Consider the following 21,714-nt stretch of genomic DNA (forward strand, 5'->3'; position numbering starts at 1 on the left):
TAGATGCCAGTGTTTTCTGTCGTAGCTGTGCAAAGATTTGATTTCAAAACCAGTATCATAACTACTAAACTAAATATTATGATTTTAAATCTGTATTTAACTGCAGAATGATCTCAAAGTAAACCTAGCTGCTAAAGTCTGATTTTGTGCTGGCTGTGCTTTAAAATGATTTATTATTGTAATTTTAATTCAAGTGAAGAAGGATTTTGACAGTGTGACAGTAATCAGTGTTGAGTTCTACTGTAAGGTTAACCCTGCCTGCTTTACATGTTTGTGAAAGTTTTTAGCTAAGAGTTTTCTCTTAAAACTGTTCACAAAGCTGCTGAGATAAACTTGTAGTTAGGAATAGAGAGCAGTCTTCAGCTCAGAGTAAGGGGGCGGGGTTTATGTCAGCATGCTTATTAACTATGCGCACAGTGATTGGCTGATAGTCTCTGTCTGAGATTTATTCATAGAAATATTGTAGAGCGTGATATTATGATGCCATATTCAAAGAAAGGTTTTAAAATGCAGGCTAAGTGTCACTAATTAAACAAGTATATGTTCAGCTAATTGTCAGCCTCTTACATGTGTGCTTCTCGTAAACAATTAGCAGATATGCAGATAAACAGCCTTTTAATTAACAGAGTAGAATAACCACGGCTGATAGTAAGACATGCAAACGTAAAAGAAAAGCAAACTGGACTCAAGAACAGATGTTACTTTTAGCCTGAAGATGTTTTGTGAATACGAGCCCTAGTCTTTAATAATGTTCTCAAAACTTTAGCACAAAAAAAAATTATTTAGTTGGACGTTCGCTGAACATTTTTAAATGTTTCAGAGAACATTTTAAAGTAACATTCCCATAACTATTTGCAAAATGATCAAATGGAATGTTCCCTTAACGTTCTCATGACCAACAAAAAACATTAGACATTAAAAAATAGATTTTTTTTAACGTTCTGGGAACATTCAGAAATAATGTTTTTATAAGGTAATTTGAATGTAGGAAAAACATAGTTTTGTTAGCTGGGCCACCTGTGTACACAGCGAATAATAAAATGCTTATTATACTGTAATATGCACATAATATTCATTCTTTGCACAGAAAGCGAACACAAACTGCAATGTGAGCAGCTCTGGAAAATAAATTATCTTCAATGGAGGCAAGAGAAATGTTAAATTTATGTTAAATATATACAGTACAAGATTTCCTTGTAGATTCCTTGTAATATTTTTCTAATGCTAATGCAACCACTTACAGACGATTAGGCATTTATTTTGGGATTGTGAGGTACATATTTTTTGGAGAGGACTAAAATTAATTTTTAAAAGAAGCTAGGATTGTTGTTCATTTTGTAGAAGCTGATGTGATGTTAAGGTGTTTTTCACTGGATGGTGATCCCAGTCTAGTTTTTATATTTATTATAATTGTTTGCTATATTCAGAAAGTCAAATGGAATGGAAGAATGCCTATGTTTGAACAGATTTAAATTTATTTAGAAAAAATATGTAACAGTAAAGACTTGAAAGAAATATGAGCTATGAAAAAAAAATCATTCCATGCCATATTAATGATAGAATGTACAACTGCATCCAATATTTCTGTGTGCTATTTATTTTATACTTATTACATGCTTTTATCTTAGAAACATGCTGACATCAAACACTATAGAGATCAATAGCTATATATATATATCAATCGTGTTATATTTATCAACCATTTTTATTGTGATTCTTTCCCGCACAGTTTTGTACTTTTATCTTTTTAACTGTTTTTCAAATACTTATTTGCTTCAAATCAAAGTTTATAATGTTGTGATTCACCTCGAAGCTGCTTGGTTTGGTTTATGACTGATAACTCTTGAACTTTTACAAAATATAAAATGGGAAAAATACTCCCAGAACCAAAGAGTCTTTTATGCCAGTTCGGATGCTGTCAGTAGTCAGCTGTCTATGTAGGAAGCTCACTAGATTTTACAACACAGTTATAAACAGACAAATCCTCTACCTGTCTCACCCCACAGGGTGTCATAGCTGTTGATCTGGGCGCGCTGAGTGTCCTCTTCATCCGTCTCAGGCAAGTCCAAGAGATAAGACACAACCTTAAACACACAGATGCAGTTAATAACTATGTTGATGTATGGTTTGTTAGGATCGGACAATATTTGGCTGAGATACAACTATTTGTAAATCTGGAATCTGAGGGAGCAAAAAAAATCTAAATATTGAGAAAATAGCCTTTAAAGTTGTCCGAATGAAGTTCTTAGCAATGCATATTACTAATCAAAAATTAAGTTTTGATATATTTACGGAAGGAAATTTACAAAATATCTTCATGGAACATGATCTTTACTTAATATCCTAATGATTTTTGGCGTAAAAGAAAAATGTATAATTTTGACCCATACAATGTATTGTTGGCTATTGCTACAAATATAGCTGTGCTGCTTATGACTGCTTTTGTGCTGCAGGGACACATATATGTTGGTGATGCCTAGTGGGCAGCATTTTAATGCATTGTAGACGTGGTTCCATGAATCCCATAATGCATTCACAAGTTCTTTAAAAAAGTCCAGCCAAAAAGGTGGATGAGGTGAGAGAAATGATAGATTTCATATGCTGAAATCAATAAATGTATCACTAAAAACATTCCAATTAAATTTTTGACCCAACAGGGCTAAAGGCACACAGAAAGGTAAATGTTTTTTTTTTTTTTTTCAACTATTCCCTTAGTGTAAGACTGCAAAAAATATATATATATATTTTTAATTGAACATTGGAGCAAAGCATTTAGTAGGAAAATAAATCATATAAGTATTTTTTTTTTTTTTAAAAATCTGATCAATGCATGATGTGTAAACAGTTCACAGGCATGGAGCAAACGTATTGTTAAAAATACTTTAGCCAAAGTAATACATTTCGGATAATATGTGTATAATATTTGGCTGTTACCTCTGTGTAACCCATGCTGGCGGCTGCTATAAAGGCCTGCTGCACTGCCACGCTCTTGCTGAAGGTCGCAGGTTTTGGAGACGTCTGCTGCTGAGTCTGAGCGTCTGCTTGTGTCTGCTGCTGTTTGGACTCATCTGGAGGCTCCTCCTGCTCTTCCTCCTCCTCCTCCTCATCCTCCTCCTTCTGCTCGGACTCCTGCGCCTCCTCCTCCTCCTCCGCCTCCTCCTGCTGCTCAGGGCTGGAGGGCTGCGACTCCTGGGGCGTGGCTTGTGTGGGAGAGGGCGTGGCCTGTGTAGGGGAGGGCGTGGCCTGTGACTCTGCAGAGGAGGGGCTCTGCAGGTGTGTCTGACCCCAGTCGCTCTGAATGAGGAACTTTATCACCTCCAGATGTCCTCTGAGAGCAGCATGCACTAGAGCACACTGACCATGCTTGTCCAGATGGTCGAGCTGTGGAGCGGACAGACGCACGTATGAATATCATTCTGGTGCAAACTATGCCTAAATCAAAGCTCCAATCTGATTGACTGGCTTGATGCAAATTCTGTGAATCAGGCATGGATTTTATCAGACGACCAAAGTGGTTACAAGGCACTGTGGTTCTAAAATGTAACTAAATTTGACATTTTCAAGGTTGGGATCAACAAACCAGAATTTTGCTTTAAAATATCTGATTCTTGGTCAGATTAAACCGCAAAAGTAGCTTTACTACATAAACAAGAAGCCTAACAAAATATCAGTATATCAAGTGGATTCCACTAAAATTTTCTAATTTTCATGAAGCATTAGGAAGTTTGTTAATTTCAGTTTGTTCATTTAAAGTTTTCATAGTATTTTTGAAGTGAAGTATATTTTTAAATATTGCTGATGCAAAATATTTTCAAATGAGGTTTAATAAATTTGATTGATTGATTTATTTAAATGTACAGCACCATTTAAATGATTAGATTTTTTATAAAGAAAAGGATGCACATAATTGATAAAAAGTGACATTGCAGAGTTATAATGTTACAAGACATAATGATTTTAAATAAATGCTTTTCCTTTGAACCTTCTATTCATAAAGAATCCTGAAAACAAAAATGTTTCCACAAAAATATTGTGCAGCACATCTGTTTTCAACATTGATAATAATAATAATAATCAGAAATGTTTCTCGAGCAGCAAATCAGCATATTAGAATGATTTCTGAAGATCATGTGACACTGAAGACTGCAGTAATGATGCTGAAAATACAGCTGCGCATCACAGAAATACATTACAGTTTAACACATATTCTCAACAGCTATTTTACATTGTAATAATATTTCACATTATCTTAATCATCATTAATCTTACCAACTCCAGACTTTTGAACAAAAGTGCATACAATGTTAATTTATGTATTTAATTATTCAATTCCACATTTAATAATAAATATACAGTGCTGAATTTTAATCTATACCTGAAAAAAATTGAAACATTACTCTTCATAATTATGATTCTGCACTTTTTATAGGTCACTTTAAAATGAATAAATTTGTGACACTGACCATGTGAACTCTTCTCGCTGGTGCAACTTAAATTGTTCAGCTGATAATATAATTTGCTATTATATTTAAAAAATGTTTGAAAAATGCAAAACAGCTGTCAGTCAATACATGAGAAGCACAGTAACTGGAGTTAATTATTTGAAAAAGTAACTCAGATATTTCCTTCTAAATTAAAAAGTAATACATTACTTTACTAGTTACTTAAAAAAAGTAATCTGATTACATAACTCGCATTACTTGTAATGCATTACCCCCGACACTGATTGCTCAGTCTTAGAAACCCAACTGCATTTAGTGATTTCTGAGCGTCAGACGCTCTTGTACCTTTGCTTTCCTCCTGCAGAGGGCAGTGACGATGGCCAGGTGTCCGGCGGCGGCGGCGTAGCCCAGCGGAGTGAGGCCGCTCTCGGATACGGAGTCCACGCTGGTGCCGTTCTCCAGCAGCAGGTGCACCATGTCGGAGTAGCCCAGGTGAGCGTGCACACACAGCACCGGAGCGTTGTTTAACACCTCCGTACGGTAATTCACATTAGCACCGCCCAGAATCAGCAGCCGGGACACCTACAGAGCATGCATATGAGAAATAAATCTAATGCTGCGGAGCGAGAAACAAATGCAAGGTCCATACACTGCCTTTACAAAAAAGAAGTTCATTCAAGTGTGCTATTAGTATACTCCTTTTAAACTAAGCAATAGGAAAGTATACTTTTTGTTTACTTTTTAAGCACTTCTCAGAAATATATTTAAAATGACATTTAAGTATACTTGACTTATACTTAGAAAAAGTCTAAATATATTTGAGCTATGCGTGTGCTCCTATAATCCGTGTTTTCATTGTTATACGATAGGGGGCGCTAATACACATCTTTTTTCCAAAAAAAAAAAAAAAACACAAGTGAAGAAGAAACCGAAACAGCAGATGCTTCCACATATAATATAATACGATCATTAGACATAAAACAGCATCAAAACTGTGTAACGTTATGGAATAAAATGTCACCCAAGCTTTAATTAATACCTAAATAGGGACATAGTAGTATACTTAAAGTATGATGTAAAGTTCACTTAAAGAAAACTTACGAGTATACTTGCAGTATAAAACTACTAAACTAGTAGTTTACTGAGACTATACTTCAAAGTGTACTAAAAATGCTACTACAAGTATTTAATTAGTAAACTATCAGTATACCTATAAGTTCACTTTTAGTATAGTTGCAGTACAAGCGAAAAACATTGATGTAAACTAGTTGTGTACTCAAAGTTTACTACTGTTATACTTAAAGTATACTTAAAAGTATACTTTTATATACTAGAAAGTGGGCCAATTTAGTCCCAAGGAGTATTGAAATAGCACACTTACAAGTATACTACTAGTACACTGATATTTGTACACTTACTACATAAAGTATACTTAAAAATATTCTTGAACTTTACTTAAGTATACTTAATAAAATAAACTTGAAGTATACTACTTTTTGGTAAGGCACTGCATATTCTCTAGTTTACAAAACCTTTTGAGTCTCGAATACTAAAACATGCTATTTTCTTGAAACTACATAAAAATCCTTGTCAGACCAACAAAATTACCCCAAATGTTGTCCCAACTAGTCAAATTGAGTTCCCAGCATGCATTGCAGCATGATTAAATGATGCAGTTACTGTTATCGGATTATTGTTTAGCTGTTTGCTGACTTCATTTAAGCTTTTTTGTTGTTGTTTTTTCATTATTGTTAGTTATTTGCTGTATTGTGATGTAAAGAGCTCATTTATTGATTGTCACCGTTCTTGAGGTTTTGAGGCCTAGAGTATGTTCAGATGTTTATATATTTGCATGAACAAACAAATTTACATTGTCTAAACAAAGCATCTTTACTGAGAAGAACTAAAGAACTATTGTTGAGAGAACGCAAATGTCTTACTGCATCAAGTTGCCTTATTTTTTAACGTTTTCTCAACTATTTATTTTTTATTGTGTAGAGTGGAGAAGCACCTTTATGTTGGGTGTGTAAAGGTTTCTGAGCGATGACAGAGCTGTGGATAAACTCTCTGTGCTGTATGACACCCACAGTCCTTGCAGGATGGATGAAGAAACTCCAACCTTCTTACTCAGGCCCTACAGTATGACGAAACAAAAAGCCGTGATGCATGAAAGCTCTATGTTATTAAATGATGGCGATCTGTGCATGACACTCTTACCTTGAATATGTGTGCTTTCAGGATATGGTGACCCAACTCAATTGTCTGCTGTCTATTTAGTTTGTTTTCTTGTCTGGAGAACCAGAAAGCCAGAAGCGTATGGCCATTCCTTCAAAAAACAAAACCAACATGTGAGAAACATGAAATACATCAAGCTACAGTTTTCTGTGAAACCGGACCTGTCATAAAAATACATGAAGACATCATAATTTCTCTCTCAGATTTCATTTAAAATCTTAAATATCTTAAATGGTATAGCATTTATATATTTGGCATTGTGAAACATTGCTTTTATTCCTCTATTGTCAACTGCTTTGGATAAATGCATCTGCTAAATGCATAAATGTAATAAAATTCTTAATTATCATTTTAAGAGGTTCTATTTTTTTTGTTAGGTATTTTTTATTTATTGTTTTAGTAATACTGATATACTATTATGTTTTTCTGAATTAATTTTATTTTTATATTTTCTGTTTTTACTCAATTTAGTTACAGTTTGTTGTTTTTGTCATTTTTTTAACAGGTCTAAAAAATTATTATTATTTAATTTTATTTAATTTTATTTTATTTAATTTTGGTTATTTTAGTACCTCAGATTAAACTAGATGAAAACTAGATTTTTTTTTTTTTTTTAGTAATACTGATATACTATTATGTTTTTCTGAATTAATTATATTTCTATATTTTCTGTTTTCACTCAATTTAGTTACAGTTTTAGTAATTTTGTTGTTGTTGTAAATTTTTTGACATATCTAAATATTTTTTTTATTAGATTTTAGTTTTAGTTTATTTAATTTTAGTTATTTTAGTACCTCAACTTAAACTAGATGAAAATGAGAAATGTTGATGACTAGCTGAAATAAAATGAGGGTAACACTTTACTTAAAGTAAAGCCTCTGTATATAATGCATTATAAAGGGTTATTACAGGGTATAATGCATTATAATTATTCATAATGTGCGTTGTAATACATTATATCTTGTTGTAAATAATTATAACCAAATTTAAAATGCATAGTGGAACAATGAATTGATAAGCGTTATTATGTATTAACTGGTTCAAATTATTTATGAGATTGTACAACGCATTATCATGTGCATTTTATTTTACTTCAAGAAATGAAAATGTTTTTTATGCTTTTAACTTTAGTTAACAATAAAAACCCTGACATTTATTCAGTATATCGTTTTTTTAAATTGAGATTTATACAATAAATAATCTTTCCATTGATGTATGGTTTGTTAGGATCGGACAATATTTGGCTGAGATGCAACTATTTGAAAATCTGGAATCTGAGGATGCAAAAAAATCTAAATATTGAGAAAATCACCTTTAAAGTTGTTCAAATGAAGTTCTTAGCAATGCATCAAAAAAATCAAAAATGAAGTTTTTATATATTTACAGTAGGACATTTACAAAATATGGTCATGGAACATGATCTTTACTTAATATCTTAATGATTTTTGGCATAAAAGAAGAATCAATGTATTGTTGGCTATTGCTACAAATATACCTGTGCTACTTATGACTGGTCACAAATTTGACTTTAAAAATGCTGGTTTGCTGGTTTTTAGATGGTTTAGTTAATCTAGGTGCCCAAAAATGATCGTAAACGTTCTTTGTTCCAGTTTTTACTGGTGTTTCAGACCTGGGATCGCAGAGGAACTTGGTCTTCTCTCCCTCTTCTCTCCATATGAGCCACTCTCTAAAGGACGGGTGCACAAACATGCGAGTCCCGTCCCGTCTCTTGACCAGGAACACCGACAGGTTCTCCATCCTCTGCTGGAAGTCGTCCCATTCCAGCGTGCCCTTCACCGAGCCGCTGTTGATGGCCTGGTAGATCTGCTCGTCGGTGAGCGGATGCAGTGAAGCCAGGGCCACGTTGAGCAGCGGCAGGGCCCTTTCGAAGGACGACTGCGTGGGGAAGCGCATGTTACACTGCAGGAGGTACACCTCGGCCAGACTGACCGGCACCACCTTGTAGTTGGAGCTCTTGAGCACCAGATAGCCGCGCTCGATCAGGTCGAAGGTGAGCTTCAGGTAGAGCAGGGAGCCCTGGCTGAGGGCCTTGAGGTGGGAGCTGAGCTTGCCGAAGCTGGTGTTGTCCATCTTGCCGTTGAGGGAGATGTTGTTCTGGATCTCTGCGCTGCTGTGGATGCGGTGAAGGATGTAGCTCTGCAGGTCGTGGTCGATGGTGTCGTTCTCCTCCAGAGCGTCCAGAGAGATTTGGTGGAAGGGCAGAGGTTTGGTGATGTCCTGCAAAGAAGGAATGAGATCTCTGCAACTTCACAAATCATGCTTGCTTTTTGACGTGTTTAGTACAGAAAGAAAAGTGCAATAAAATGTTTTATTTTTTTAATGTTGAAGCCATGTTTTCTTAATATTGCAACCTAGTTATTTAAAGAAAATTGTATTAAAACTATTTAAAACTCATCCATTAATGCAGTAACTGAGTATTCTTATAAACAAAACAAAAGAAGTTTACTGACAAGCAAATTTAAATAAATAAAGATTTATAACTGTGAAATCTTTAAATGATCAAGATGTTAACAGGGGTTTGGGTCAAAAATGTCATTGAAAGAAATTTCTACCATTTCTAACATCTGTTGAAATGTTTGGGATCTGTAAGAAACTGATACTTTTATTCAGCGAGGACGCATTCAATTGATCAAAAGTGACAGACATTTATAATGTTACAAAAGATTTCTATTGCATATAAATGCTGTTCTTTTGAGCTTTCTATTCATCTGTGAATCTTGAAAAATAAAATGTATCAGTTTCCACAGAAATATTGTGCAGCACGACTGTTTTCAACATTGATAATAATCAGAAATGTTTGTTGAGCAGCAAATCAGCATATTAGAATGATTTCTGAAGATCATGTGACACTGAAGACTGCAGTAATGATGCTGAAAATACAGCTGCATCACAGAAATACATTACAGTTTAACACATATTCACATAGAAAACTGTGATTTTACATTGGAATAATATTTCACAATATTACTGTTTTTACTGTATTTTTTATCATAAAGAGACTTTCAAAATCTTTTTTCAGACTCCAAACTTTTAAATGATAGTGTATTTTTAATTATTATATTTGTAAGATATATATATATATATATATATATGGGTAGTTTAGAAATAAAAATTGGACTGTGTCCTATGGTGTGACAGCAAAAATGTAGAAAAAAAAAAACTTTACATACAAATAACATGAGAAAAATGTATCTTCGTTCTTAGAGTTACAAATAGCATGAGAGAGGTTTATCTTCAATGTTAGAGGTTTTTTTATTTTTTACATTTTTCCGTCACACCATAGGACACATTGATACGTCAACTACCCATACACACACACACACACACACACACACACACACACACACACATTTTATCCCCTAATTTATGGAATCTAATTATTCAGATGAGCATTTATGTAAATTTGATTAAATTGCATACTATATATATATATATGTGTGTGTGTGTGAAATTTTATATTACAATTAGAAACATATGCCCCGATATATTTGAGAATCAATTCCAGAGGGCAAATATTGGAAATATGCAATGATTCTACTATTTAAATATTTATATGGTACAAATCAGAGCTGTGTGTATGTGAGATTGAGATATGTGAGTGTGTTTACCTGCAGAGAGGTTCTGACAGTCACCACCAGCTTGAGCCAGGCTGGGAACCTGCTGATGGTCTTACAGAGGAAAGACACAATGGTGTCACCATAGTCTGGTTTGTGGAACTCAGCCTCATTCAGACCATCAATGAGAATGATGAGGTCTTCATCTGGAGTGATCTTCCTCTCTGAGCAAAAACAACAGTGAACAAACTTTAACACATGCATTCAATCTTTTGAATTATTTTACATCTGTTACATCACAGGAACAGTTCACCCCAAAATTAACATTTTTGCTGAAAATACACTCGCCTTCAGATCATCTGAGATCAGGATGAGTGTGTTTCTTCATCAGGTTTGTAGAAATGTGTCTCTGCATCAGTGTCTCAGCAATGGATGCTCTGCAGTGAATGGGTGCCGTCAGAATGAGAGTCTGATAAAAACATCACAATAATCCACAGCACTCCAGTCCATCAGTTAACATCTGGAGAAGACAAAAGCTGAAACTAATCCAGCATTAAGACGTTTTTAATGTCTAAAATATGAGTCTATAATCCATAATAATGCTTCCTTCAGTGAAAAAGTTCATCTGCTGTTGTCTCTCATCAAAATCCAGTCACATATTTGTTTAGAGCTGTTTTGTCTTGTAAACGCTGCTTGATCTGCAGATTTCTCTCCTGATTCAGACCAGAACACTTCTTCACTGGAGGAAGCGTTATTATGGATTATGGACTCATATTTTAGACATTAAAAACGTCTTAATGCTGGATTTGTTTCAGCTTTTGTCTTCTCCAGATGTTAACTGATGGACTGCAGTGCTGTGGATTATTGTGATGTTTTTATCAGACTCTCGTTCTGACGGCACCCATTCACTGCAGAGCATCCATTGCTGAGACACTGATGCAGAGACACATTTCTACAAACCTGATGAAGAAACAAACTCATCCTGATCTCTGATGAACTGAGGGGGAGTAAGTTTTCAACAGGTTTAATTTTTGGCTGAACTATTCCTTCAAAGATAAAAACACAAACTCTTGATTGTTTGTTTATGACTGTTGATCTCTCATGCCTTTATAAAGTGCGTCCAGCGGTTCTAGCACGCCTCGTCTGAAGGCAGTGGGTGGATCTTGGACGCAGGATCGCAGGCTGAGCATGCTCTGAATGTGCGGCTCCTTCAGCAGAAGCTCTCTGTATGCGGCGAGCTGTGGCGAGCGACACAGAAGCGCTGCAACATTGTGCACAAACTCCGGCACCAGACAGGTGTATGCATTATCTGCCTGACAGTAGTGATACGCCACGACCTGCAGGGGGCGGCAAAGAGAAGCACAGCTGAGAGAGAAGCGCCAGAGTGCAGATTTTATGCTGATCTTAGGCCAGTTTGCTGTAATTATAAAACGTTACTTTTTTAACTGATGTGTACATTATGATGTGGAACAACAATCCCTAAATGAGGAGCGGGAAAACAATATGCTGTGGCTGTAGTGCATCTTTATTTGTCCCCTGAGAGGTTTGAGTGGCACAGTGCTGAATTGCAAACTTTTTCTCCGTTAATTTGGAATTTGGCAAGCCTTTTATCATTAGTTTCTGTGGGACGCCCATCTTTGAGACAAGTGCACATAATTGGTTCCATTAAAGCAGTAATTAGCTTAATTGGCTGCTTTAATACACGATTCGAAGGGCAAAAAAAAAAAAAAACTTCTGAATTTGTCTCAGTTATGAGGATTGTGCAGCAGATTCAGAGCTAGTGCTTACTTAAAAAAACAAAAACTATTAAAAATAAATTATTTTTTTGCAAGACCTTTGTGTTTGCCCCAAAAACCAAAGATTTTGCAAACAAATGCAAATGTTTTGTGAGTGAATGCACAAAGTTTCACAAAGTAAATACAGTTTATCACGAGAACACAAATGTTTTGCAACCAAAAAACAATGTTTTTGTGAGTGAAGGCAAAGTTTCTTGAATGAGTGCAAAAGTTTTGTTAATAAATGGAAAGTTTTACAAGCAAATGTAGAGTTTCTCAATGGAACACAAAGTTTAGGTAGAACCTCAAAATTTTGAGAGCAAACACAAATATTCTGGAGGGAATGCAAAAATTGTGCAAGCAATTGCAAAATTTCTTTGAGGAATGAAAATGTTTTGCAAGCTAAGTTTCTCAGAGGAATAAAAGTTTTGCGAGAGATAATGAGATAACAGCAAATTTTATTCCTCCCTTCTCATTTATTCCCAAAACCTCATCTGTTTAGGGACTCGATTACAGACTCGATCCAAATGTAGTAGTTGTTCTTATCTAATAGACACTGATTTGACTCGACTGTAACACATAGTGTTAATATAAACATAAATTTAAAACTTTAGTATAGATCAAGAGGTTATGAAAATAAATCAAAAATGTATTAACAATTAATTATATTATAAAGACAAATTAAATGTGCTGTAAACAGGTCTGCATGCCAAACACAAACGCTCGGTCTGTGAATCCTTTCACACATTCATGATTGCTGACACCTGGTTGGCTGATAAGTACAGGAGGGCGGAGTTTTGGAAAGAGGGCGTGTCATTAAACGTAGTAAACATTGGAAGTTCTCAAACCTCTCTTCTAGAGCATTGCTGGATTGTAGTATCTTTCTAGCACATATTTTCCAGATATATGTATTGCACCTGAAATTGGAAGCATCAGCAGAAAATAAGGTAGAAATCATGAGTGCATTATATTTTGTCTGCGAATACAGCTAGTGTTCGAAGGAAATCAGCACAATGTAGTGACACCGGTTTCACCTTCATCTGTCCTGCTGTTCATTATTCAACACTTCTGAAATAAGCGTGAAGCAGAGAGAGCAGGGGCCCGGAGCCGCTCGTGATTCAGCAGAACGGACCGAGAGAGACGCAGATAATTACTGTAACGTGCTCCAATCAGACCGGAAAGCTCAAGAGTTTACTGCATTTATATATATATATATATATTCACTTGAGTTTAGTGACGTGCATAAGGGATCTAAACGTCACATATTGAGCTCTTGGCTAAACTGCATGGTTTGAAGTGCAGGGGAGTGGAGTATATTGTACTGGATTATTTAGGGTAAGGGTTAGCTGTGATTTAATACTTATTCAAATCAGAATCTCTAGAGTGTGATGTCATATCCTGTAACTGATATCCATTGCAGAGTAAAGTCCCTTCCTTAAAGACTAGCACCTTTAATGACGGCTCCTAAACGTTTAATAGAGGACAAGTGCAAGCTTTCTGAAATTAATAAACATACATAAAAGTGTTAAGATCTATCTATTTATCTATCTATCTATCTATCTATCTATCTATCTATCTATCTATCTATCTATCTATCTATCTATCTATCTATCTATCTATCTCTAGATAGATATACTGCATATATAAAACTGACAATATGTTCATGTTACAAACATTAATGAAATTTAACACAAAAAGTATTTTTCACTCATACTGTTGAACTAGTTCATTCACAACTTAATGCATATTACATAGCCTTCTGGCACCATTCAGACAACTAACAAACAACTTGGTGATCAAGTTTGGCTAAAACATAACTCTCAACGTTTTTACATACTATGGTGTAAAATAATGTGTCTCGCTTATTTTCAAATGCTGTTCCTGCATCTCTGCATGATAATTCAGTTTGATGTGCACTACTGTGTTCTCCAGAGAAACGACTTACAAAAGCAAGAACAACAAACACCAGAAACATCCCCTCGAGCTCCACAAACTCCAAAAGCTCCGTTAATGAGGTGTGATGGTTTAACGGGGAAGCTGCGGTCATTTGGGTCCAGTGGCACAGAGTGTGAATGCACAGAGAGCCAAAGGCTACGCAAATCACAGCGCAGTGGAGGAGAAATCAGAGATCAGACCATCAACTATTTTAGAATACTAATTCACTCATACAAATGTTTTAAAAGGACTTTAACCGTCCAGAAGGGTAGAAAGTGAGAGTTGATTATTAATGCATTGACTTAACTAGATCTAATAGCATGGCAAGGAAATTGCTTTCTGCCTGAATAAATATTTTATGAGGCTCACTGGCAAACGTACTTCTCTTTTTTAAACATATCTGCATAATGCAACAGCTGAGAGCACGACAGCAAGCCTGCACAGGTTTAGACGGCCTTTTGTGTGTGAGCAGAAGCAATTCTACCGGTCAACAGCATCTATTGTGAGAAGATTGATGTGGGTGTGTGTGTGTGTGTGTGTGTGTGTTAAGGTTGACTTGACACCACATTTTCAGCTTCAGTGCAACACCAGCTCTGATTTCCGATACCAAATCAATAAAGAAGGTCGCTGAATATGCATAATAAATTTACATATCATGTAACATGAGGAAACTAATCCAATCATTGAAATATACATGATATCTGTCACATACAATCAGATAAGATCCCCTATTAAATCTAACAGGGTCACAGAATTAACAAATCAATTAATAGTGTATAAAACTTAAAAATAAATAATCATCACAAACACCTTAACATAAAAATATTCTTCAAATATTACAGAACATAAACACCTGCTCCAAAAAACAGTGCATTTAATAATTAAAAGTGATTTTCATTACATAATTTTATATTAATCATTTTTTGTTATCATTTTAAATGTAAAATTATTATATATTAAAATTATAATTTTAATACTATAATTTTAGAATTACTATTTTTTATTTAAAATTAAATTAAAGTTAGTGCTTTAGTCCCTCATGATCGGTATCTGTACCATATAGAAGCTTGTTTCTGCCACGGGATAAAAACAATTAAAAAGGTAATTGCAATTTTTTTTTTTTGCAGTTCTGAGCAAAAAACGTCAGAATCATGAGATTTTAAAAAAATCACAATTACCTTTTTTATTATTTATCCCATAGCAGAAACAGGCTTCCATAGTACCAAGAGCATGCATGTAATCTGAGAAACCTCTGTAGCACATTCAGTATTATGATGTTAACGATAATTGATAATTAAATTCCATCATTACACTGATGCATGAACACTCCCAAGTGTGTGTGTGTGTGTGTGTTTGTACCTGTGATGCAAGCCTCCTCATGGCCTCCTCCTGCCTCCTCCTCATTTCTGGAGTTCCAGGGCAACTTCCTCCTCCCAGTGTACCATGGGAAGGCTGCGGCTGTGTGAGAGGGATTCCATCTCCATCTGACCACACACATGCAATCAATCAATTACATTCAGTCCAGGCTCATTGGAAAAACACGCCTATGGTGACATTCTATAAAAGGATATGTATGTTTAGTGACACTTTTCAAAGTGAAATGCCCAGTGAGTGGCACTAAAAGTGTCTTCAGTTTTATCTGGACCAGATAAACATGAATCTGGCAATGGTTTATTACATTGGTTGTTGTATGTATTGCAGCAGTTCATAAATAAAATGTCCAGTGAGTGGAACTAAATGTTTAATGCTCTGTCAGAGTACCATCTACACTAAATCTGACCCTAAACCTAACTGAGAGAGTTTACAAAAGCAAACATAATATAAAAAGATGCATTTGCTGAAGCAATCATGTCATTTTATCTTGCTTCCACAAGTCTTTGAGCTCTTTTGACTCGTGTTTGACAGGTTTCGTACTTGAGCGCTTTTCATCACAAGTGAAATGCTGTACCGGGTCCGCTACCGAGCAAGTTTACTATGTAAGAAAAGCCAAATATATGGAGCTGGTTTTGTGATGCAAAAATCAAAATGTATTCATGTAAATCATGCACTGTGGTAAAAGTGTTTCGAGGTCATAATATACTATTGTGCAAATAAATCGTGAAAAAATAAGCCTTTTTATTAGTCAATAATGTTAAAGCTGTCACTCAAACAGCAGAAGCACACACCAAATCTGCAAAACCTTGGTTTTCAATTTCTTAAAACACTTTTTGCAAAACACAACACACAATTCTCTATGTAACACACACATCTAACAGGAATTAATATTATGGCAAAGGTGTTTGCAAATGTTTGCTTTTGAGATGTGTTTGTGATATTTTGAATGCAGTGCTTTTGAAAAAAAGGCCTGTATAATAATCCTTACGTTTCGGCGAGGCCTGTGGGCTGTCGGAGGCGATCTGTCGCATGCGGTTTCCATGGCAGCTGAGAGCCACGAGGCGTGAGATGATGGCGGTTTTGCCGAAGCCGATGCTGCCCACCAGAACCACGCCGTGATTGGTGGAGGAGTGGGCGGGGCGCAGGTAGGCGTCAACCTCCTGAAAGAGCCAATCACGGCCAGTGAACACAGAGTCCATGGTGATGCTGGGCACCTCGAACAGCAGCGGCTTCAGAGCGATGTCCTGCAGTCTGTACGGAGCGAATCGCACTGGGGTGGACAGAAAGTACACAGAATTATGAATGAGTATGAAAACATGCTCCCACGCACATGCATCCACAAAAATAACATAAAAACAATCACCAGACACATACGCTCACAGAAAGACACATATCTAGGGTCCTATGATTTGAGGCAGAATTGAAGAATATAATGAAAAAAACATATAGTTAAATTACAAAAAGTTGCTAAATTGTTAATATTTTATAAATGTATTTTATTAGACACTCTTTTTAATGATAAAATGTCATTAGGATAGAACAGTTTTATAATTATTATAGATAATAATTGCTATATTACTGTATATTAAGCATATATTTAATATGCATATATTTTATGCATATATGTATCTATGTATATTTACATTATATGTGTTTTATTTAGTGCTGTCAAACGATTAATCATGATTAATCGCATCCAAAATAAAAGTTTTTGTTTCCATAATATATGTGTGTATACTGTGTATATTTATTATGTATTTATAAATACACACACATGCATGTATATGTTTAAGAAAAGTATGTTATGTTTATATATTAAATATATTTATATATGAATATAAATATATACATGCAAATACATGTACATATTTTAAAAATATATACTGTATGTGTGCATATTTATACATACATAATATGTATACAAAGTACAAACACATATTATGTAAACAAAAACTTTCATTTTGGAAGCGATTAATCATTTGATAGCACTAGTTTTATTATATTATAATTCTATAACAACAACAACATTTATTATTACTTATGATATTAATAATTAATATAATCATACATAAAAAGATAGTAATATAATAATTTATTATATTATGTTATAATAATTCTAACTATGATGTTAATATTATGATATTATAATAATATAATATAATAATATAATATTATTAATGATTATTATTCACTAAAAATACAATTATATAATCTTTTTTTTTTTACATATAATGTGATTTTATATATATACAGTGTATAATATAATCAAATGTAAAATAAATAAATAAATGAATAAATAATACAACTATTTGGGGGGGGGGGGGATAAGCAGAAATTTAATTAATTAATTAATTACAAAGCTATTTTATAGGACCCCACATTTCCACTCATTCATCCACATCATAAAGTACAGTACGGTACAGTCGTTCCAGAAGGACTCCTGCTACTCATCTGACAGCACAGACGGGACAGAGATCAGCTTTGCTGGAACACACACTTACGTGACTGAGACTGCCAGGCATGGCTGTTAGCGGAAGCTGAGACACACACAGACAGGCGACAGGAGAAAGAGAGAAAGCAGATCACTCCAGATCAAACATGCAGCGGGTGAAGACTTGAGGTGAGAGGATGGGACAGACGGTTAAAGAGGACACACACAACTTCCCACAGCTCCGATTACTGTCTGAGCACATTTATATCACATCTCTGCATTAAAGCACCACTCTCATCATCCAGAGATCTCAAATCCAAAATTAACACTCGGCAAATGTAAAATAAGGCTTTTTGAAAATGGTGAGAGTGATAGACTCAACCTCGACTTCTGTGATCAGCACCACTTCTACAGTACCAGTCAAAAGTTTAGAATAATTACGATTTTAAATGTTTTTAAAAGAAGTCTTTCCTCCTCACCAAGGCATTTATTTGCATTTATTTGATCATAAAAATACAGTAAAAATAGTGAAATATTATTACAATTTAAAACAGCTGTTTTCTATGTGAATATGTGTTAAACTGTAATTTATTTCTGTGATGCAGCTGTATTTTCAGCATCATTACTGCAGTCTTCAGTGTCACATGATCTTCAGAAATCATTCTAATATGCTGATTTGCTGCTCAAGAAACATTTCTGATTATTATCAATGAGTAATGAGTGGTAAAAGAAACATCCCAGTGATTTTAGCATTTGATTTCATCACTGCAGTGTTAGTGAGGATTGTATTATACACACACACACCTAAAGAGACTCTGGATTACTGGTCGCTTCTTGAAGTCGAGCGACTGGTTGAGTGATCAGTCATGACAGTAAATGGCTCAGATGGAGTGCTGCTAATCCAGTTAAGAGGTGAAATAAGCTGTTGCTCACATACAGACAGCTAATCATGATGACTAGTACTGCGAGTGTTGAATTGAGAGGAGTGACGCACAGTAAATTGCTGCACTTATGTTACTTTACAGGAACATTATGAGTTAAGCTCTATAGAGTACATCACTGGCAGAGAAAATCATTTCAATCATCCCTCAGCTTTTCTTAAATGTTTGCAGTTAAAATAGGCCGCTTGTTGCTTTTTGATGTTTCTTTGTGTAAAAAAAAATATATTTTTTTTTCTTTCTTCTGTATGCATTCAAACGTTTGGTGTCATTATGATTTTTTTCACACGTTTATTCAGCAAGAGCTTATTAAATTGATTAAAAGTGACACTAAACACATTTAAAATGTTACAAGAGATTTCTATTTCAAATAAATGCTGTTATTTTGAACTTTTGATTCACCAAAGAATCCTGAGAAATAAAAAGGTTTTCAGCATTAATAATAAGAAGAATCAGAAGTCACTGAAGACTGGAGTAATGATGCAGAAAGTTCAGCTTTGATCACGGCAATCGATTAGTTTACAATATATTCACATCGAAAACAGCTGTTTTAAATTGTAATAACATTTCACAATATTACTGTTTTTATTGCATTTTTGATTAAATAAATGCAGCCTTATTGAGCAGAAGATACATCTTTTAAAAACATTTAAAAACTTAGCCTTTGAACGGTAATTTACTGTTAACTGGTTTTACACAATCTTGATAGAAGATATAAATATTGGATATTTTTGCAATTTTGTCACACTAGTCTAAAGTTAACACATCACTTAAACACATATTTTTGGCAAAACATTTTAAATACATATTTTTTATGTTTCTGTTGCCCTATTAATTCCATTGCAATTAAATTACAATCATTTATTTATTTATGTGTGTGTGTGTGTGCCTGGTATTCACGTTATGGGGACCAAACGTCCCCACACAGACAGTAATACCAGTCAATTTTGACCTTGTGGGGAAACAAGCTTATAAATCATACAGAATTAAGTTTTTTGAAAATCTAAAAATGCAGAAAGTTTCCTGTGAGGGGTAGGTTTAGGTGTAGGGCGAAAGAAAGTACAGTTTGTACAGTATGTCAAAAACACTCCATGGCTGTTGAGTTTAACTCCAAATGTTAGTAGCTGTCAGGACGAGGCGCTGGTTAATAATAAGCCATATCATATGAGAGTCACCTTCACGTTTTCTCTCCTGATCGTGAACCGGATGCAGTGAGAGCTATTTTAATTATTCACCAGGTGAGAGCGGCTCAGCAGACCAGCAGGAGCAACACAGCCCGACGTCACTGAGCGAGAAGTGTGTGTGTGTGTGTGTGTGTGTGTGTGTGCGTGTGTGTGCGTGTGTGTGTGTGCGTGCGTGTCTGGGGAAACAGAGGATTTGAGGTCACTCCAAGGCCCTGGTCTCCTAATGATCTGCTGGAGGATGAGTGTGAGAGTCTGAGCCTGTGTGAAACCTCAGCATAGCAATAGTGCTATTTCACCATCACTGAGATACTATCATAGGCTTTTATTTATAGATTAGTTTTTATTTATTTTGTTTTATTTTCCTTTTTTATTTTAAGTTAAAGTTTTATTAATTTTGTGTTTTTGTCATTTTTATTGTTTATAGTTTTTTTATTTGTTTTATTTTATCTATTTATTTAAGTACATCAAATAATCAATTTTTTATGTACATATTGTTTTCTTTATTAAACAAATGTTTTAATTTATTTCGAGTAACAAAAATGTGTTTTTTTATGGTTTTAGTTTACCTATTAAATAAGTGAAACAGGTCGGATTTCTGTAATAGTTACTAATCAAGTGAATGTGTTTGTGTACACAAGAACTAGGGTTTATATATTTAACATCAATAAATACCAGTTGTTTCAGTCTGATACATTTTAACTGAATGTAGTTTTTCCATAGCTAGCCATATTTAAGCCATAATCGAGTAAATGTTTTTACACAGTTAACAGATTTGTTGATTCTGAGGATTTTGAATAAATTCATTTTGAAAATATGATTATTTAAATAATTAAATAATGAATAATAAATGTAAATATTTAATGTAAATAATTAATAATAATTCAGAAGTTTTTTATTTATTTATTTTTGACTAAAAAAATATGTATTACACAGTTTTCTATGTTTTATGTTAAAAATATCTAAAATTTCCAAATAGATTGAAATGTTACACATAATTCAAAAACATAAATCTTAAATTTAAGCCTAAATATTATTTGGAGTGCCAAACAGGGCTATTTTAGTTAACTAAAACCATATATATAAAAAAGAAATCTTAAAAATAAATTAAATGCTAAAGATCATGGAATAGTTTATTATCAATTATTTGCATCTATTTGATTTAATTAAAATAATCATATTTTCAAAATGCATTTATTCCTTGGAATCCTATTAATTAGGATTCCTATTAATCCTTGGAATCAACATAAATCTGTTAACTGTGAACATTTTTGTGAATAAACAATGAACATGGTAAAATATGACAAATAGTTTTGGAACAAGTAATATTCTGTTAGTTAAAATGTATCAGAGTGAAACAACTGAGATTGACTTTATTACTATTATAGAAATCAGACCCGTTTCATTCATGTGCGACTGACAAATACACATCACATCAAGTTTATTAGATTATGTTAAATGTGTCTAATCCAAATGGATGGAGATTTTATATGCGATTCAAATACACAAATCTTAAATTTAGGTGTAAATGTGTCTGGGAGTGAAACCCCGGGACAGAGAGCAGATGAGGATGCAGTGCTGTGAGTCTGTGAGAGAATGCAGTGATAAACGCTGATCTGCAGACGCTTTCTGAGCAGATCTATCACGCTCACCTCGCAGGTCCTGGCCGGCCGTGTTCTGTCGCGTCATTCGCAGCGAGGAGCGCAGCGGAGCGTGTCTCTGATCGTCCAGATATGCCAGGTCCTCCAGATGAGCCGAGCTGGTGGCTGATGGGACAGAAACATGAGCTCGTCTGATCAATCAATCCATCTCATCAACACTTGACAAT

The 21,714-nt window shown here is 34.6% G+C and overlaps 1 protein-coding gene across 8 annotated transcripts in view; it reads right to left on the minus strand.

Annotated features, from left to right (window-relative positions):
- The window catches only part of tanc2b (tetratricopeptide repeat, ankyrin repeat and coiled-coil containing 2b), a 158,835-nt gene that overhangs the window by 12,657 nt on the left and 124,464 nt on the right, over positions 1 to 21,714 (minus strand). For 6 of the 8 annotated variants that reach the window (XM_058792877.1, XM_058792878.1, XM_058792876.1 and 3 more), the window contains 12 exons: positions 21,539 to 21,652; positions 17,838 to 17,873; positions 16,325 to 16,606; positions 15,322 to 15,446; positions 11,358 to 11,589; positions 10,307 to 10,476; positions 8,308 to 8,915; positions 6,660 to 6,768; positions 6,454 to 6,576; positions 4,788 to 5,024; positions 2,935 to 3,381; positions 1,991 to 2,084 (listed from right to left, as the gene is read on the minus strand). In XM_058792877.1, coding sequence (XP_058648860.1) covers positions 1,991 to 2,084; positions 2,935 to 3,381; positions 4,788 to 5,024; positions 6,454 to 6,576; positions 6,660 to 6,768; positions 8,308 to 8,915; positions 10,307 to 10,476; positions 11,358 to 11,589; positions 15,322 to 15,446; positions 16,325 to 16,606; positions 17,838 to 17,873; positions 21,539 to 21,652 — 2,577 coding nt within the window. The remainder of the gene's footprint in view (positions 1 to 1,990; positions 2,085 to 2,934; positions 3,382 to 4,787; positions 5,025 to 6,453; positions 6,577 to 6,659; positions 6,769 to 8,307; positions 8,916 to 10,306; positions 10,477 to 11,357; positions 11,590 to 15,321; positions 15,447 to 16,324; positions 16,607 to 17,837; positions 17,874 to 21,538; positions 21,653 to 21,714) is intronic. The other 2 variants (XM_058792879.1, XM_058792880.1) reach the window with 1 other exon arrangement.

The sequence above is a fragment of the Onychostoma macrolepis genome, chromosome 12 (genome assembly GCF_012432095.1).
Source record: "Onychostoma macrolepis isolate SWU-2019 chromosome 12, ASM1243209v1, whole genome shotgun sequence".
Taxonomy (NCBI): domain Eukaryota; kingdom Metazoa; phylum Chordata; class Actinopteri; order Cypriniformes; family Cyprinidae; genus Onychostoma; species Onychostoma macrolepis.